The sequence below is a fragment of the Erythrolamprus reginae genome, chromosome 3 (assembly GCF_031021105.1).
Source record: "Erythrolamprus reginae isolate rEryReg1 chromosome 3, rEryReg1.hap1, whole genome shotgun sequence".
Classification (NCBI taxonomy): Eukaryota; Metazoa; Chordata; class Lepidosauria; order Squamata; family Dipsadidae; genus Erythrolamprus; species Erythrolamprus reginae.
This window is the reverse complement of record NC_091952.1, coordinates 69550904-69569499: the sequence shown is the minus strand read 5'-3', so window position 1 is coordinate 69569499 and position 18596 is coordinate 69550904. Positions and strand designations below refer to the sequence as shown.

The 18596-nt window shown below is 42.3% G+C and overlaps 1 protein-coding gene across 1 annotated transcript in view; it reads right to left on the bottom strand.

The window, feature by feature from the left end:
- Positions 1 to 18596, bottom strand: part of LGR6 (leucine rich repeat containing G protein-coupled receptor 6) — a 188369-nt gene that overhangs the window by 78577 nt on the left and 91196 nt on the right. The window contains exon 4 of the mRNA XM_070748943.1: positions 17265 to 17336. Coding sequence (XP_070605044.1) covers positions 17265 to 17336 — 72 coding nt within the window. The remainder of the gene's footprint in view (positions 1 to 17264; positions 17337 to 18596) is intronic.

The following is an 18596-nucleotide window of genomic DNA, read 5'->3' as shown; positions in this document are numbered from 1 at the left end:
GACACCACTCACATTGCCCCACCTACCTGCTGCTGTCATCCTCCTGCTAGAGGCCGGGGAGGCCAAAAATGGGACATGTGGAGGCCCCTAGAGGCTTAAAATAGGCCCATTTTGGGGCAGGAGAGAGGTACTGGAGCTGGGGAGGCCAAAAACAGGACACATGGAGGCCTCTGGAGGGCAAAAATGAGCCTGTTTTTTGCCTCCCTGGCGTCCAGAGAGGGACACACACACACACACTCTCTCTCACACACACACACACACAAACATGTCCCACATACACATCCCGAGGCAGCCACTAACCTACTTTCCACCCACAAGATCATAACAAATTTGTGTGTATTGTTTGGACTGCTAAATTGGCCATGCCCACCCAGTCACATGATCACCTAGCTGCACCCACCCAGCTGGTCCAATTCTCCAACAAGTCTGAGGGACCGGGAATTGGCCCCATTTAAAAAGCTTTGGGACCCCTGCCTTAGACTAACAGATGGCAAAAATATGTGATTGCGGTATAGAAAACTGTGACTGAAAGTGCCTGTAAACCATTGTTTTCAACAGTAAGACAATCTTTCAAATATATCATCAAGATAGAACTTCTTTACAATAGCCAAACATTGTGCTATATTTTTTGCAGATGTGTAATCCAAAAGTTTAGTCAAGAAGAACAAGTTATATGTCAGTCTATTTAAAATGTTTATCAGTAAATGTGGAGCTTTGTTTCAGAAAGCTAGGGATGGCTTCCTCCTGATTTGGACTGGAGGTGACCCGCTGGTGATGTCACGAACTGGATTGGTTGGTGCCATTTTTTTTTAAAAAAAATCAGATTTTTTGGGGGGAGGGATTTTTTGCTTGTTTTTCTTTCTGCATATGCGCAGATGTTGAATTCTCAGCACTGTGCATCAGGGGTGGGCAGCAGGCAGGACGAAGTGGAGCACAGTTCCACCAGTGGAAAGGAAACTGTGTGCCCAGCTCCAGCTGACCTCCCCTCCCCCCATCCTCCCCCTCCTCAGAAAGTGGCAGGGAGACCAGCACTGGCAGGAGTTGCAGGGGGGGGCATTTCCTCCCCCCTATTTTCGCTGATCGGTACCCATTCACCTAGCTAGCCAGCCTGAGGGAAACGTGACGCAAATTGTCACCCTAGAGAGCGACACTGGTGAGCTTGCAAGTTGAGGACTTAACAGTTCACTTGTACGATGATGATTGTTCTGGCCACTCCCACCTGGTCACATGGCCAGCAAGCCACTCCTACCCATTCACATGACCACCAAGCCACACCCCACAGTATGGCAGTAAAAATTTTGGCTGCCCATTACTGCTGTGCATGCATGAGCACCTGCAAAAAACACCCATAGCCACATAGGATGGGAGGAAGCGGCGGCGAAGAAAATTAGAACCAACCCCTCTCCCATCTGGAAAGCCTGCACTTTCCCAGGGCTCAGAGAGCTGTCCGCCACTCACCACTGCCTAGAGCTCCTCTTTCATCTCCCGAAGCCATGTTGCAGGAGCCGGTCCATTCTCCTGTTTTCTGTTTTTCTCCATGCTATGTTTAAGTGTAAAAGCAAGCAGCCATGGAGGCAGCAAGAGTAATATGAATGCGCTCCAGCTGGTGTCTCGGGGTGGGGTGTCTCCTCATATTCCTCACACTGCTCCCACAGCTGCTTGCTGCTTTTGCACTTAAACATAGAACGGAGAAAAGTCTCCCAACAAGGTCTGGAAAAAGAGGTAAGTAAAGGGAAGAAAAAACCACTTTTCTTCATGCTAAGTTTAGTGCAAAAACAGTAAGCAGCCATGGAGGCAGTGAGAGGAATATGGGGAGACACACCCCAGCCAGTGTATTATTTTTGCATCTTTCCAGAGACAGAAAGAACGTGGCTGAATTTCTTTATAGTTATTCTCTGGGTGGGGAACGGAAGGGAGGAAGGAGGGGAGGGAGAAAGAGAGAAAGAGAAGGATGAGAGAGAGAGAGAGAATAAGAGACAGAGAGTGAGAAACGGGGAGGGAAAGAATGAGAGACAGAGACAGCTTTTACTGTATAGTTCTCTTGTTCTCTCTTTCCCCGATGGGCAAAGGTGGGAAAATGCCAAGCTCGGGATCTCATTTGATGCAGAATTTGGGGAAGAGAAGGAAAAGACAGCTGTGGGAGGAAATATAGAAACATAGAAACATAGAAGACTGACGGCAGAAAAAGACCTCATGGTCCGTCTAGTCTGCCCTTATACTATTTCCTGTGTTTTATCTTAGGATGGATATATGTTTATCCCAGGCATGTTTAAATTCAGTTACTGTGGATTTACCAACCACGTCTGCTGGAAGTTTGTTCCAAGGATCTGCTACTCTTTCAGTGAAATAATATTTCCTCACGTTGCTTTTGATCTTTCCCCCAACTAACTTCAGATTGTGTCCCCTTGTTCTTGTGTTCACTTTCCTATTAAAAACACTTCCCTCCTGAAACTTATTTAACCCTTTAACATATTTAAATGTTTCGATCATGTCCCCCCTTTTCCTTCTGTCCTCCAGACTATACAGATTGAGTTCATTAAGTCTTTCCTGATACGTTTTATGCTTAAGACCTTCCACCATTCTTGTAGCCCGTCTTTGGACCCGTTCAATTTTTTCAATATCTTTTTGTAGGTGAGGTCTCCAGAACTGAACACAGTACTCCAAATGTGGTCTCACCAGCACTCTATATAAGGGGATCACAATCTCCCTCTTCCTGCTTGTTATACCTCTAGCTATGCAGCCAAGCATCCTACTTGCCTTTCCTACTGCCCGACCACACTGCTCACCCATTTTGAGACTGTCAAAAATCACTACCACTAAATCCTTCTCTTCTGAAGTTTTTGCTAACACAGAACTGCCAATGCAATACTCAGATTGAGGATTCCTTTTCCCCAAGTGCATTATTTTACATTTGTAAACATTAAACTGCAGTTTCCATTGCTTTGACCATTTATCTAGTAAAGCTAAATCATTTACCATATTACAGACCCCTCCAGGAATATGAACCCTATTGCACACTTTAGAGTCAACCTGGACAACCTGGAGTTTCTGCGCTAAAGAGGAGAACCCTGGGCATGCACAGATTGCTGGCAGAAAGGAGGGTGGGACAGAGGAGAAGCTTGGAAAGGGTGTGGAGAGGAAATGGGTTGTTAGTTGAGCCTTAGTCTGTCCATTTGTGACCTGAGCCTCCTTTATAGCCAGCTTTTCCCATTCAAAAGGACAGACGCTTCCTTCCTGGTGTAGAATCAGAACTTGTAGGATCAGGTTATTTCACTTTTCCCGGTAGCTTATCTCCCCCCCTGAAATTAAAGCAGCAGGTGTTTCCCTTTGGTTAAGCAAAGTGTTTTCTAGCTGGCAATAATTTATCTTATCAAATGGTGTGAAAGTGAAAGTTTAACAAAGTTAGGCTCCTATGATTTTTAATTACTATGACTGGAAATCAAAGAAAAAGACGGGCGAGAGAGGGAGGGGGAGAGAAAGAAGAAAGAGAAAGGAAGAGAAAGGAAGAGAAAGGAAGGAAGGAAGAATGGAAGGAAGGGAAAGAGAGATAAGAAAGAAAAAGATATAAGAAAGAAAGAAAGAAAGAAAGAAAGGAGAAAGGAAAGGAGAGAGAGAGAAAGGGAGGAAGGAAGAGAGAATAGGAAGGAAAGAAAGAAAGAAAGATGGAAGGAAGGAAGGAAAGAAGGAAGGAAGGAAGATGGGAGGAAGGACAGAAAAAGAAAGGGGAGATGAAAAGGAAGGGAGAGAAGAAGGAAGGAATGAAAGAAAGAAAGAAAGAAAAGAGAAAGGAAAGGGGAGAGAAAGAAAGGGAGGAAGAGAGAAAAGGAAGGAAGCACTACAAACCCTGGCACTAGACATGGCTTCAGAAAACACTTTGAAACAACCCAGCAATTTAGGGCTGGAAGACATTTCGGAGGTCATCTAGTCCAACCCCCTGCTGCAGCAGGAAACCTTACATGGTCTGGATTATTTTGGTGCCTCTAATAGAGAGAAAAATTGCCAGAAAGGAGAAGGAGTTTACTAGGACAATGTTGCCATGCAGAGGAAGACAGTGATAATCCTTGACTATGATCACAATTGAGCCCAAAGTTTTGGTTGCAAAAGCGTTGTTAAGTGAGTTTCACTACATTTCACTCAATTATGTGCAAACTAGGGAACTACATCTGAAGGCATGTGTAATGTTCTAATGTAGAGACATTATGGTTAATTGTGTGGCAGAAAGTGGACTCTGGGTGTGTTTTTTCAAATGCTGTAAGTGAAGTTGAATGTGTAGTTTTAGAAATACTGGTAGGTTTATTTTGGATGTTCAGTGATAGTAAATAGATAGGGAAATTGTATCTCGTTGAGGCCTTTGAGGCGGGGAGAGGCCAGGCACTCTAACCCTAACCCTTCATGTGAGTGACAGCAAGCTGACCACCCAGTCACATGATCACCAAATCATTCCACCCATTCACATGACCGGCAAGCCACTTCCATTGGTCACATGACCGGCAAGCAATGCCCACAAAATTAAACCACTCCCACAAAATTAAGCCATGCCCACAGAGCGACAGTAAAAAAAATTGGAACCCATGCATGCACATTACAAATATATTGTGCATCAAATCATAGTATGCAAGTGGGTATAATGCAGCAACAGAGTCAGGCAAGGAGGAGGTTGAGAGAGAGCCTAGGCCAGTTTCCGAGCTTTTGGAAGGCTCTCATAAAACAGCATCAGAGACACAGGCGGAGACAGGGCCCTCCATCCTCCCACAGTTGGACAGGCAGCTGTCTTTGAGGCCTGAGTTTAGTGTGTGTGGGGGGGAGACAGATGGGCCCATTCCAGATGCGTGTATGCAGTGGTGTGGGCTGCTAGCCAGAATTCCTAATTAGGCTCACCTCCGCAGCTCTGGAGGCACCGTGAGTTCGAGCAGAATTATGCTTTTGCACTTGTGCAGGTAGCAAAATCGCTACAAGAGATGTGCCCATGTTCTGGTGAGGTTTTTTGCTTTCACTTATGCGTCTCTGTGCACAACTTTGCTATCTGCATGGGCTCAGAAGCATAATTCCGCTCGAACTCACAGTACCTCCAGAGCCACAGAGCAAGCCCAATTAGGTGTTCCGGCTAGCAGCCCACCCCTTTGCGTATGCATACAGAGAAGAAGAGAGGAAAGCAATAAGTCGACTCCCAGAGAAAAGCAGATGCTAGCCAGCCCCTCCCTGTCTGGGAAATACATAGTAGGGGTTTGGAAATGGCCTGTTGTCATAGACAACAATTCATTTTCTAGTATACAGTAAGCAATTCAGATTCCTTGGCCAAAACCAGATTTGTTGGGACTAATTACATTTGTTTTTTGTTTATCCATGTGAATAAAAGACTGTTCCAGCCTTGTTTTGAAAATGAGTTTGTTTTACTCATGAGTAAGCAGCTTATCATAACTTATGAAGGCTGGGTCAGAACAGATTTTCTGTTGCCCCCATTTGGGTGAAACATATTTCTTTCTAACTACTGAAAAAAAATTCTTGACCACGACTATAGGGTGAAACAATTTAGGCAAAAGTACCTTATTAAGTTCTGAATTTAGGTGGTCAGATAATTCTCAGACTATAAAGTAATAAAAGTCTTCCAACTAAGACTGGATTTCACCTTGACTTTATCATTTATTGATTGATTGATTGATTGATTGATTGATTTGATTTGATTTGATTTGATTTGATTTGTATGCCGCCCCTCTCCGAAGACTCGGGGTGGCTAACAACAATAAAAAAAGACAATGTAACAAATCTAATATTAAAAAATAATCTAAAAAAACCCCAATTTAAGAGACCAATCATACAAACAAGCATACAGTTGTCCTATGATACCAGTTTCCTTCCTTCACCTTATAATTTTTGCTACTAAGGAATTTTCTACTACAAGAAGGGATGTAAAATAATTTTGTCACAGATTCCCTTGGGAAAAGATTTGGGAATTCTGCTCCACTGCCATTGATTTTTTTTTCTTGACTAACATCAAAGCCCAGCTAGCATTTGTCCTTTTCTACTAAAAATTCTATGGGAAAAAAGAGATCTGAAAATAGGTGTGCTGTGTGCCATTAAAGAATATGATTAAACAGTAGTGTTTGTGTTATTTTTTTAAAACAGAGCTTACATTAGAGACATGTATAATAAAGGGGCTTACCTCGGTTATCCTCCGTGTATTTTCAGATTACCTATTTTAAATGCTAATTTTTTTTGCTGTGTAAAATAATAGTGTTGTTTCAAGAAAATTGCCATTCTAGGAGATGCTTCAGAAAATTCAAGTTACTTTCTTTTATTTTCATTTGAAAGATAACCCCCAGGAGTTTGTCTGATCTTTTAATCCAATCAGCTCTCTTATTTTTCTCATTCCGACTGAAAATACCGTAATTATAACCTATAGCACCTGTTTGCTTTGAAAATCTTTGGCTTGATGTTAAGCTGGCAGAAAAACAGGCAATGTACCCATCTGCTTTAAGTAAGAACTTGTAACCACAAAGTTGTTAATTAGCCTGACACACGACTCTCACAGAGTATTCATAGTGTGTTGTTACCACGCCTAGAAAACTGCTGATAGACAGATGCTCTAACAGGGAATCACAAGTTGATCCTGCAGTAAATAAAGCACATGTAACTTAAAATATCTTTCCCAGATATGCCCATGTTTCTCCAACACTCCGCAGTCTGCATTGGTTGCCGATCAGTTTCCGGTCACAATTCAAAGTGTTGGTTATGACCTATAAAGCCCTTCATGGCACCGGGCCAGAATATCTCAGGGACCGCCTTCTGCCGCACGAATCCCAGCGACCAGTTAGGTCCCACAGAGTGGGTCTTCTCCGGGTCCCGTCAACCAAACAATGTCACTTGGTGGGACCCAGAGGAAGAGCCTTCTCTGTGGCGGCTCCGACCCTCTGGAACCAACTCCCCCCAAAGATTAGAATTGCCCCCACCCTCCTTGCCTTTCGTAAGCTGCTTAAAACCCACCTCTGCCGCCAGACATGGGGGAACTAAGATACACTTTCCCCCTAGGCCTTCACAATTTTATGTATGGTATGTTTGTATGTATGATTGGTCTTTATATAATGGGTTTTAACTGCTTTTTTTTTTTTTAGTATTGGATTTTGTTGTACTGTTTTACTGCTGTTGTTAGCTGCCCCAAGTCTGCGGAGAGGGGCGGCATACAAATCCAATTAATAATAATAATAATAATAATAATAATAATAATAATAATAATAATAATAATAAAAATTACCACTAGGTAGTAATTTTTGCTTCTCTAGCTCCTTCCATCCAGTATAAAAATATATGTAAGAAATAGAAAGCAGAAAGTAAAAAGTTTGTCTATGGTCCTCTATCCCATCTTCTATTTTAGTTGATTGACTTTGAGCTATTTCCAATCTTTCTCACCTTGGATGACACTGCAGTAGTGGGAGGCTGTGCTAAATTTTTCCACAGGTGTCAATTTTGCCACAGGTGCCTTAAGAAGAGAGTTGTATTATTGCTAAAGAGGACTCTTGCATCTAAAACGATCTTCCAAACTTGGCGTCCTCCTAATATATTAGACTTCAGGTTCTATAACACTAAGCCGGCATAGCCAAAGGAATTTTAAATTTTGTTTTTATTACCCATAAGTGCCAGCACATTTTCTGTTTTTCTTCATATTTGATGACAGAGCTGGACGTGACCTTGTATGTCATCTAGTCCAAACCACTGCTCAAGGAGTCCCTACACCAGTGATGGCTAATCTTCTTGTGGTCGCGTGTCAAAGGGAGGGGGTGTCGCACGGGGGTCATACATGGACATGCCCACACCCATATGAATAGCTCCCCTCCCCTCCATGCATGTGCATTTGACCCCCCCTACACATATGAACCGCAGCCCCCTGCCCTATTTTGGGCCCGGCAGGCCTCCCTGAAGTTTCCTGGTACCACAAATGGGGTGGGGGGCTGGAGGGGAGGGCAGGCAGGCAGCCCTAGGGAGATTGTTGTGCAGTAATGGGCAGCCAAAATTTTTACTGCCGCATTGTGGGTGTGGCTTATTTTGTGGGTGTGGCTTAATGGTCATGTGACTGGGTAGGAGTGGCTTGTCGGCCATATGACCAGGTGGGAGTGGCTTGAACAATCATCATCGTTCAAGTGAACTGTTAAGTTCTCGATTTACAACCTTACCAGTGTCACTCGCTGGGGTGACAATTTGCTTCATTTTTCCTGTGCTCTTCTTCCTGGGTCGCCCCCCTGCCTCAGGCTGGGTAGCTAGGCGTACGGGTGCTGCTAGAAGCATAAATGCTGTCAGCTCTGCTTCCACCCTCGCCTTCTGCTTGCAGCTCAGGTGGGAGGTGGCTGCGTTAGACTAGAGGGGAGCCGGGCAGGAGAGAGGGAAACCTGTCCTAGGCCAGGAAGGAGGAAAGAGGAAAAAAGCAAGGAGCGCAGACACAGCAGCAGTAGGGAAAAAAGGAGAGTGAGCCGAGGTCAGTAATCCAGGAAGTGACAGCTGCCTCCTGCCCATCTCTGCTTCTGTGAGGCAGAAAACCATAAAAGTCTTCACCTTTGCCTTTTGGGCCTGCTTCTTGCCTTCTGCGGGACTTCAGGGCACCTGCTGAACATTTGCCCTCCTCTCTGCCTTGGGATTCACATCTAGCCCAAGATTGGAAGACGCGTCGCCCAGTGTAGCACTTTTCTGAGGACTACCTGCTCACTCACCCGCGGGCTGGACTGGCCCAGAAACAGCAGGTCACCCTGGGTCCATCCTTAGCCTCCACCCATCTGGCCACCAGCTTTCTGATGTGAGCAGAGGCTACTGGTTGGAGTGATGGGAACTGCAGTGATGGGCTGCCTCACTTGCAAGGGTCAAAGCGTAGCGAGAATTGGAAAGAAATCCTCTTGATTCCTGATTTTTACTAAGTGTAAGCATATGAGAGAGAGAGGGAGAGAGAGAGAGAGAGTGTGTGTGCATGTGCGTGCGTGTGTGTCGCGGAGCTCTTCCCGAGACTGAAAATACATAGCAATTGCCATATCTCTTCTCGGAAAGAGTTCCGCTCTCCAACACACTCACAGAGACACACATTTACAAGACATGTACAGGAATTGAGAGGCTGTCTCTCTCTCTCTTCTCCCATACCCTGCACTCTTAAGCTGATTGCCATGAAAAGGAAACCGTGCCTCTGCCTTCTGTAAGCCCTCGCTATCAGTAATAAGCTCTCTGTGCAGAAGTGGATGAAGTTCTTCAGAATCCTGTTGTGTGCCAAAATTGCCGCTTCTGAGGAAGTGAAACATGCAAAGATATGGTTCAGCATGAAAGGCAGGAGAAAGGTAGCACTGGGGGCGGGTGGAGAAACGCAAAGGTATGGTTTGCCACGGAAGGCAGGAAAGGAAGTTGTGCTTCACTTTCAGGGCATGGTGGTCTCCAAGCACGACTGCACTCGAGGGGCATAGCAGTCAGCTCTTCTGCCAGCCAGACTTGTGCGCCGGGCAAGCTAACCCTCCAACTTACAAAATCGGCAGAAGCTGCACTTCTCCAACACCACCCCAGCGCTCCTAGCTTTCTCCTGCCTTCCATGCGGAACCCTGTCTTTGCATTTCTCCACCCTCCCAGTGCTCCTAGCTTTCTTCTGCCTTCCGTGCGGAGCCATATCTTTGCATTTCTCCACCCTACAGCACTCCTAGCTTTCTCCTGCCTTCTGTGACATCCCAGATCTTTATCCCTCTTCCTCCCAGTGCATCCAAGCTTTCTCCTCCATTCCTGTCATAGAGAGGCATATGGGGAGGGTGAAACCTGTAGAAATTGTGGAAGGCTTGCCGCCACCCATGCACGGCAGAGACCCGAAGACCAGCTGGCTGATGGGAGGTGCATGCATGCATGGTGGAGCTGGGCTGGGGCAATGGCTGGTGTGTCCACAGAGAGGGCTCTGTGTGCCACCAGTGTCACACGTGCCATAGGTTTACCATCACGGCCCTACACCGTTTCTGACAAATGGCGGTCCAATTTCCTCTTGAAAATCTCAATTGTTGGACCTCTCACAACTGCTGAAATGTTGTTGTTGTTGTTATTATTATTATTATTACTATTATTATTTGTTCTGTCGGGCTCTCTGGTAGAATCCTCCCAAAAATTCACAGGTACAAATTTCAGACACACACACATTTGAAAATTCAAAACAATGTTCTTTATAACGAAAATTCACTTAAACCAAGCCCTCTTTTTGTATAGCAAAGAGCACTCGTCTCCAAACAAACTAGTCATTGGTACAAAACCCTTATCAGTTCTGAGATACTTAGCTTGCAGCTGTGAGGCAATTCACAGTCTTTCTTCTTTCACAAAGTGAAACACCCTTTGCTCTGCTTTAGTTTCAAAGTGGGGCAAAAGCAACACACCAAGGTCGAAGTCAGCAAGGCAGACATGAAACACAGCGATCAGATAATCCTCCACAATGGCCAAACCCACACGCTGCTCTTTATAGCAGCCTCACTAATTACCACAGCCCCACCCAACCACAGGTGGCCTCATTTTCTTTGATAATAATCTCTCAGTTGTTGCTGCCTATGCATCGCTCTCCGCATGCGTGGCTATATCATTAACTCTTGTTCCGAATCCAAGGAGGAGAGAGATAATTGATCTCCTTCTGAGCTGTCTGCCACACTCTCCTCCTCCCTGTCACTCATGTCTTCTTGGTCAGAGGAGCCTTCATCAGCAGATTCCACCGGGAGCAAAACAGGCCTGCAGCATGTGGATGTTTCCCCCACATCCACAGTCCTTGGGGCAGGAGCGGGGCCAGAGCTAACCACAACAACATCATCATCATCATCATCATTAATTAGATTTGTATGCCGCCCCCCTCCGAAGACTTGGAGTGGCTCACAACAACAAAACAGTACAAATCCAATGATTAAAAACAATTTGAAACCTTTAATATAAAAAACAGTCATACATCTCAGACAAACCATGTCCATGACTATCAGTATTCTCACAAAACAATTGAAACCGGCCCATATGGGGGATGTGTTTACAACAATGGAGTAAGAAATGACTGTTTTAAAACAGTCCTGATGCTGGTGAACTGTTCTGACATATTACCAAAGAAATATTACCAGAATCTGTATAGTTAACAACTAGTAATTTTTCAGACATGTGACCTCTTGGCTTCTTGCAGTGAAAAACATTTGTGGTACCTCACTGGCCCTTTCCTCATTGATTTATAGTATTTATTATAATGTCACAATCCATTATTGAAACAATATAGAACCTGTCTTCATTAATTGATTTTGTGAGTCACTAGCAAATGTATTAAATCATAAAATTTCTGGAAGGCACAAACATTATAATATATTTAACATGCTACAGAATTCTTCGCGATTCTGGTCAAACATTAACATGCTATTTTTTTAAAAAAGAAAAAAACCCTGACATTCTTCAACACATACTATACTTTTAAAAATTATTGCCTTTAAATATAGTTTGTTATGTACAAAGTGCTTCTTTTACATTATATTCCTAATTACAAACCCAGTATAGTTGCCCTACTTTGAATCTAGACAATCTAATTTGTTATCCATTGTACGTCCAAGCTAAAATATGTAAACTGTAACCTTGGCTTATGGACAAGTTGTGTGTAATTGTCATGCCTCAAATGTGTAGCAGATTTTATTGCTTTATTGCTGATCTTCTGGATATTAGTGTAGATCCTTACTCTGATAAAAAGGCCAATAGCAGGTGTGTAAACAATGCCCAGGTGCAGGCCAGGGTAACCTACCTTCTCTGAAAAGACAAGGGGTGAAAGAAAGAAAGCCGGGTTTTGGGGTGCGGAGGAACAATGTTGAATTGCCTATTTATACGAAGCTCATACTTGAAAGCATACGGCATGTACCCACTGGAATTCTTATGGGGTCATCTTGACCTTTGTTTTAATAAACCCTATTAATCCGGAACCCAGAAAGACTGCTCTTCCTTTATTTTCAGTCTTGATTGTCTGAACACTCAGCTCCATCCAGTCGCCCTAATTCTACCACAAATTAACAGGACAACGGGGATAACATGGTCATAAAAAGTTTTATTATTTGAGTGTTCTGGCACCGAATATAATAATGGCATCGTAATACTGTATGTTTTTTCAATAAAGTGTTTTCTTCCTCCAAATTATAGACATATAAATATCGTAGAAACATTCTATAGGGAAAACATGTTCAGCCTGCCCTGCATTCAATATGTAAAGCTTCCATTCCAGTATTTAGTGTGGGATGCTTTCTGGTATGTTTCCTGAATATTGGATAGTATTCTACGAAATTACATACCAGGGTTCTAAGTTCAGGAAAGTAAAAAAAAGCCACAGCTCTGGTAAATGGAATTGGACATATGATATTTGAAAGCCGCTTTACAGTGATATATGATATATGAAAGTTTCACGTTGGAGATAGATAGGCTGTATGTGTGCGTGGGGCTTGTGGAACTCATAAATACTAAAAGAAGAAAAGTTTTTAATTCAGATCTGATCCCCCCCCCCCATGAATGAAATCCTCAAGAGAAGGAGATAGAAACAACAGACAGATATTTGGCATAAGACCAATTCTGAATAAAAAGCTGTTTGGCAGCCCCTATGAAATCTGTGGAAATCAGCTTGGCTTGAGATATGCCTTAATTCACAAAGCAGTCTGCTAAGAGGAAAACCATTTACTCAACAACTTTTCATCTCTTTCACATCAAACCTAATTTATCCTAATAAGCACTGGTCTAATGGGACTTAATAAGGGCCGGGAATGCGCTAAAGAGAGTTTTTCCCCCTTATTAAATCTAGCTTTAGGAAGAAAAGTGTCACTGTTGAGGGAAGCTCAAGAAGGCAGTCGTTTTTAGTTTGTATGAGAGTACAAAAGGAAAGAGGAGTATCTGGTTCATTTTTTTAATCAAATGAAATAGATCTGAGGCTGGTTTGTATTAAAATTGCCTCCACTTTGCCTCCAAATGTCTACTAAGGATGAAAGTGGAAGAGTATGTAATACAATGGCTTATGGACCTCTACTTAAGAAAGCCTCTACTTAAGAACATTTCTAGATAAGAACAGGGTGTTCAAGATTTTTTTGCCTCTTCTTAAGAACCATTTTCTACTTAAGAACCCGAGCCTGGAAAAATTTCCCAGGAAATTTGAAAGCAGCACGAAGGCCCGGCCAGTTTCCTGCCATTTTCCCTGGGTTTCTCTCTCTGGCGCAGTGTATGGGAGGCGCATGCTCCTCTTTGCCACCTCAGAGTCTTTCTAGCCAGATGGATACTGGTGGGCAGACACAGATCCCCCCTCTTATTTTCCTCCTCAGTTCAGACGAACCTGTTCCTTCTACTGTAACACCGGTTAAAGGGAAAAGAGACAAAAAATCTATAAAAGATTTATAGATGCAATTAGGAAAAAACAAGTAAGAGAAGCTGCCTGTTGCTCCCATGGCCAGTTCTATATGGCATGCTCAAGAGTCAGTTCACCTGACAGCCTGGTCATCCTTCAGCCAGAGAGCAAAACCATGAATATAGGGAGGTCCCGAGCAATTCATCTGAAGGATAAATTGAAAGTCTATAATATGCAAATACAGTGATCCCTCGATTTTCGGGAGTTCAAACTTCGCGAAATGGCTATACCACGGTTTTTCAAAAAATATTAATTAAAAAAATATTCCGTGGGTTTTTTTCTATACCGCAGTTTTTCCCACCCGATGACATCATACGTCATCACCAAGAGTCACTTCTCTCTCTCTTTCTCTCTCTTTCCTGTCATTCTCTGCTTCAATCATTTTCTCATTTCTCTTTTTTTCTCCCCTTTTTTCTATCATTTTTCTATCTCTCTCCTTTCTATCTCGCTCTGTCTGTTGCTCTCTCTCTGTGAGAACGCCTGCCCCGCCTCTCCTGCAGCCCCCTCGCTGACAGCTGGGATGAAAGCGCTCTCAGCTAAGGGACTGCGAGAGGGGCGGGGCAGGCATTCTCAAAGCGCTCAGAGCGGCTAGCGGCCGAATGAGGAGGACAAGAAGCTGCAGCCGCCAGCGCTGTTGCAGGAGGACTCGTGCCCCAAGAAAGCCGGTGAGAGGGGCGGATCGGGCGGGTGGGGGGTAGCGGCGAGGGGGTCGGAGGCGGCCTCCGCACTTTCATCACTCCCCGCCCCCAACTTCAAGCCCGGCTCCTTGCGCGGCCTTGGAAAAGGGTGCACGGGGGTAGTTTTTGGCTGTCCATAGCCAAAAATGGTGTTTTTACTTCCACATCTCTACTTCGTGGAAATTCGACTTTCGCGGGCAGTCTGGGAACGCAATCCCCGCAAAAATAGAGGGATCACTGTAATATCTTCATCTGTAACAGAAACCTAGTTTACCATCTCTAACTACTCATTAATTTTCAAGCTTTAAATGTCAATTTATCAAGCCCCATCACATAGTTTCATAGCAAAGCATGGGTATTTAGCTAGTATTAAATAAAAACCTCTGATTGAAGTACACTTTAACCATGCTTATAGAAAAATATGCTTATAGAAAACCATTCTTACAGAAAAATATTATTTATCAAATTTAGATGCATCAAAAATGACTTTGGGTTGTGTACAATAAAACTATAAAAAGTGAATTTATATCAGTAAATTTATAAATAACATATAAATTATTGTTTTAAAAAATTAAGAATCACAAAGGCTAGGAGAACAGCAGACTTGAACTGTGGAGCCACCTTAGTTCCTTGCTACAAAAATCATGCTACCCAAATGATGGCACATCAAATTATTGATCATAATTGCATCAAATGATTTTTGTTTTTAATGACAATACTGTAAGCCATTCGGAGACTCCAGGAATAGAAAGGTATGTCAGTTGCAGGGCAAGTATATTTCTAGATCTTCTATAAGGGCAGCTGAGCTTGATTTAGATCAGGCGAGAGAAAAAACATTTGGGCTCACTTTGGCCATCCTTAACAATTGGAGGACAAGAATAGGAAATGGAGAGGGCTGGCATTTTCTACTAACTGGGAGGATGAACATGCTTAAGTCTGTACAGGTAATGTTGGATTTCTATGTTATTTATGTTTTTCAAATGATGTTCTTTACTTCATACAGCAGAGACTCTTCATAGCAGAACCGTGCTTCAATGTATATTGGGGTACAGATACATTGTCTCCAATATAAGCTTATGCTTTTATTTCTTCTTTTCTCATTGAACTGGTTTCATATTTACACAAATAAACAAGTTGACAGTACAACTATATTTCTATATACATCTGCTCTCTATGCTGCAGATTCACCAGCAGTCAGCATACGAATCCCAAGAATTCTATCTTCCAACTGCCACAACTGACCACATGCCAGTATGCAAATTAGCTCTTTCTCAACATTCCATCCCCTTTTTACATGCTATATGCTAACAGGTATCAGGAAGAAGCAGGCTATGAGGCACCAGATAGCTGAATATTAAAAAGAAGCACCTTCCTGACAGCAAGAATGACTGGATAATACTAATTGTTCTGCTACAATTATTATTAGATTTTGTTATTTATTGTAAATATTTACAGACATTCCGCAGTCTAAACAGACAGTGGGTGGCTTACAGTAAAGTCAAAACAGGAACAGGGCATTAAAGAATTAATTAAGGCATTTAAAAATGAAGCTAAGGAATTCATTAAAATAAAATAGGGAAAGAACCCTATACAATATTTTACAACTGCCATGAAAGGGCTCATATTTTCTTACTTCATGCATAGAAATGTAAGAGGAGTTTTGCTAACCAAAGTCATTTGGCTTATATGCTGTCAACATTTTTCAATTCCAAATCAGCAGCTGATATTGCCTTCAAAGTAGGTGGAAACTTGGAGAGAGAGTTAGGGAATAATCAGGCAGTCAAAAGTGACAATGCAGGGAATTGCTAGAGCACAAGATGGGAGAATGTGGTCTGAGGGTGGGAATAGGACAGACAACTTCCTGCGACCAACTCACCATGGCCAACTCACCATAGCCAACTTGCCATGGCCAACTCATATTGGCCAATTCATTACAGTGTTCCCTTGCCACTTCACAGTTCACTTTTCGTGGACTTGGTTTTTGTACTGCAAGCTACTTATGCTGATCACTGGCTGCCAACAGTTTGGCAGATCGAATCTATCTTCCTGAATTGCACATAAACAGTGGTGGGTGAGGGAAAGAGAGAGAGAGAGGCACAAAACTCAGCCTAATTCCTCCCTCCCGCACTCTCTCTCTCCCTCGCCAAAGTGATGAGCCATCGCTGCTGCCGCCGCCGCCACAAACTTTCCCAGAGAGCGAGGACAGTTCTTAAGCGTGGCGCAAAGCTGTTTCTTTCTCTTCTTCCTACTGCAGGCAAGGTTGAGTCCGCAGGGTAGCCCGCTCGCTCACTCGCTCGCTCACCCGCCTGCCTTTTTCCCTCAAAGACAGCGGGAGATGTAGATGGATGAAGCTGTGCCAGGCAAGAGGGGGAGGGCAAGGGAGGACAATTAAAAAGCTTTGCAGACACAGAAAGGAGAAGAGCTGGTGACAGAGTGTGTCATGGATACAGGAATTGTCCTCAAATTCAAGTTTTGGGCTGATTTGTTCCCTGTATGCTACTTTGCGAATTTTCGTTTCTCACGGGTGGTCCTGGAATGTAACACCCGCAATAAATGAGGGAACACTGTATAGGACAATTCGCCACAGCCAACTCGCTGTGGGACAACTCATTTTAACAATTTGATTTAAAAATTATTTCAATTTTTGCCATTCACATTTCTTTCTGTCCCTCCTTTTGCATCCTTTCTTTATTGATTCTATCCCACCATTTCTTTGCTATTACTCTTGTCCCACAGTGAATGGGCCATGACACATTGGTTGTGGCGAGTTAGCCATGGTGAATTGGCTATGGCAAGTTGGCCATGGCAAATTGTCATAGATACTCTAAGAGTAGCCTCCAATCTGCATTTGCAGAGTTTCCCAGCATGCACTGTCAAAAATATTGGCTCTTGTTTGTATTATTTACTTGCTGTTGGCTCCATTCATTTTGAGAATATGATATCCTGACATGTTGCATACAGATTAGTATGGTGCTCAGGCTGCAGAATTGTGAAAATCAAAACCTTCAAGAACTTTTAAAATTGTTTGTATCAAAATCAATTTCAAACTTTTCGGATAGATCATATAATATTGCTTCCCTGTTTACTTCTTAATCAGGTATCAGAGCAAACACTGTTTGGATTTCTATTTCTTTCAGGCCAACATCAGGAGACAAAAAATACCCTTACTTAAAGGTTTCCATAATTCAAAATGACAATCCACAAAGACTTACAGTGACTGAAGATTAGGAAGATCCCATAGAGCCTCTGCTGGAATTCGAGTGAGCTGATTATTCTGTAACATCCTATAATCACAGAAATAGAAAGATAACTTTTAAACATATGACTTTTAAAATAATATGGATGACTTCCATATAATGAAATACTGTATACCCATTTCTTTTTCAAACAAAGTCACCATCTAAAGAACAAACTTCTTACTAATAAGCAGAAGATTGAAGAATATGTAGGAAAAAAAGATCAGGACTTACACAAATGTTTAATCCAGGACTAATGTTTTTACTGTTTTACAATCAAGCACCAATGCATGTATTTACTTTAGCTATCTACAGCTTACCAAATGTAATTTCTATGCTTAGTATTTATGCATTTGTTCCATCATTGGATATGGATTTGAAAGAAATGTCCTTAGTCCCAAACCCCAGCTATACAGTATAAAATTTAATATGAAGGAAATGACGAATGAGAAGAAAATTAAGGCAGGGGTTGAACTGGCTATCTCCAGCTAACATTTCTCTGCGATAGTTATAGACCATGTAATAAGTTATGAAGAGGATTAGGAAATTGAAATAGCCATTCCAAGTGAAAAGTGGGCCTTGAAGAAAGATTTCAAGGAACCAAAATGATAAAGGCAAGCTGGTGTCAAGGGAGATGTTATCCATTTGTTTTGTGGGTACATGGTAATACAGTGGCTTGAAAATACATTTTTTATTTTGAGTGTTTTTGTGTGAATCTTTCACTGATCCTTTTTTAAAAATTGAATATACTTTGACAGATTAAACAGGAGCTGCACAAGAATAAAAATACAAAAAGAAAAGCAGAAGGCAGCAATTACTAATAAAACAGAAATAAAAACATTGTGCCCTCCAAAACCCCAACCACTTTTAGTAGTGCATTGTCTCCTTCCTTTTCATGTATTTTCCTAGCTATTAGCTACTACTCAAACACTGTACTTTGAATATTAAACATCTGAAGTTATTGCTAGGATTTATTTAAATAATTTCATCTATCTTTTGGGTTGGTCTCTTATTTCTTTTGTTAAAATTGTATTTCATTCTTTGTATTGCTATATGTAATATATCATGTATAAGTGAGTCAGTCTTATTTGAATTTCTTTAGAATTTTATTCTAAATATACAGTGTATGGACAGTTTTACTATTGCCATATATTCTCCAATGTTGACCTTCCAATTTTGTACTATCAGCTAAAATCTCACTTTTCCAATATTGTACCAAAATTGTTCTTGCAATGAAGAATAAATTTCTTAGTAAATTGTGATTCTTTTCATATATATATGTTTTCTAGAGTTATTCTTAATTAAAAA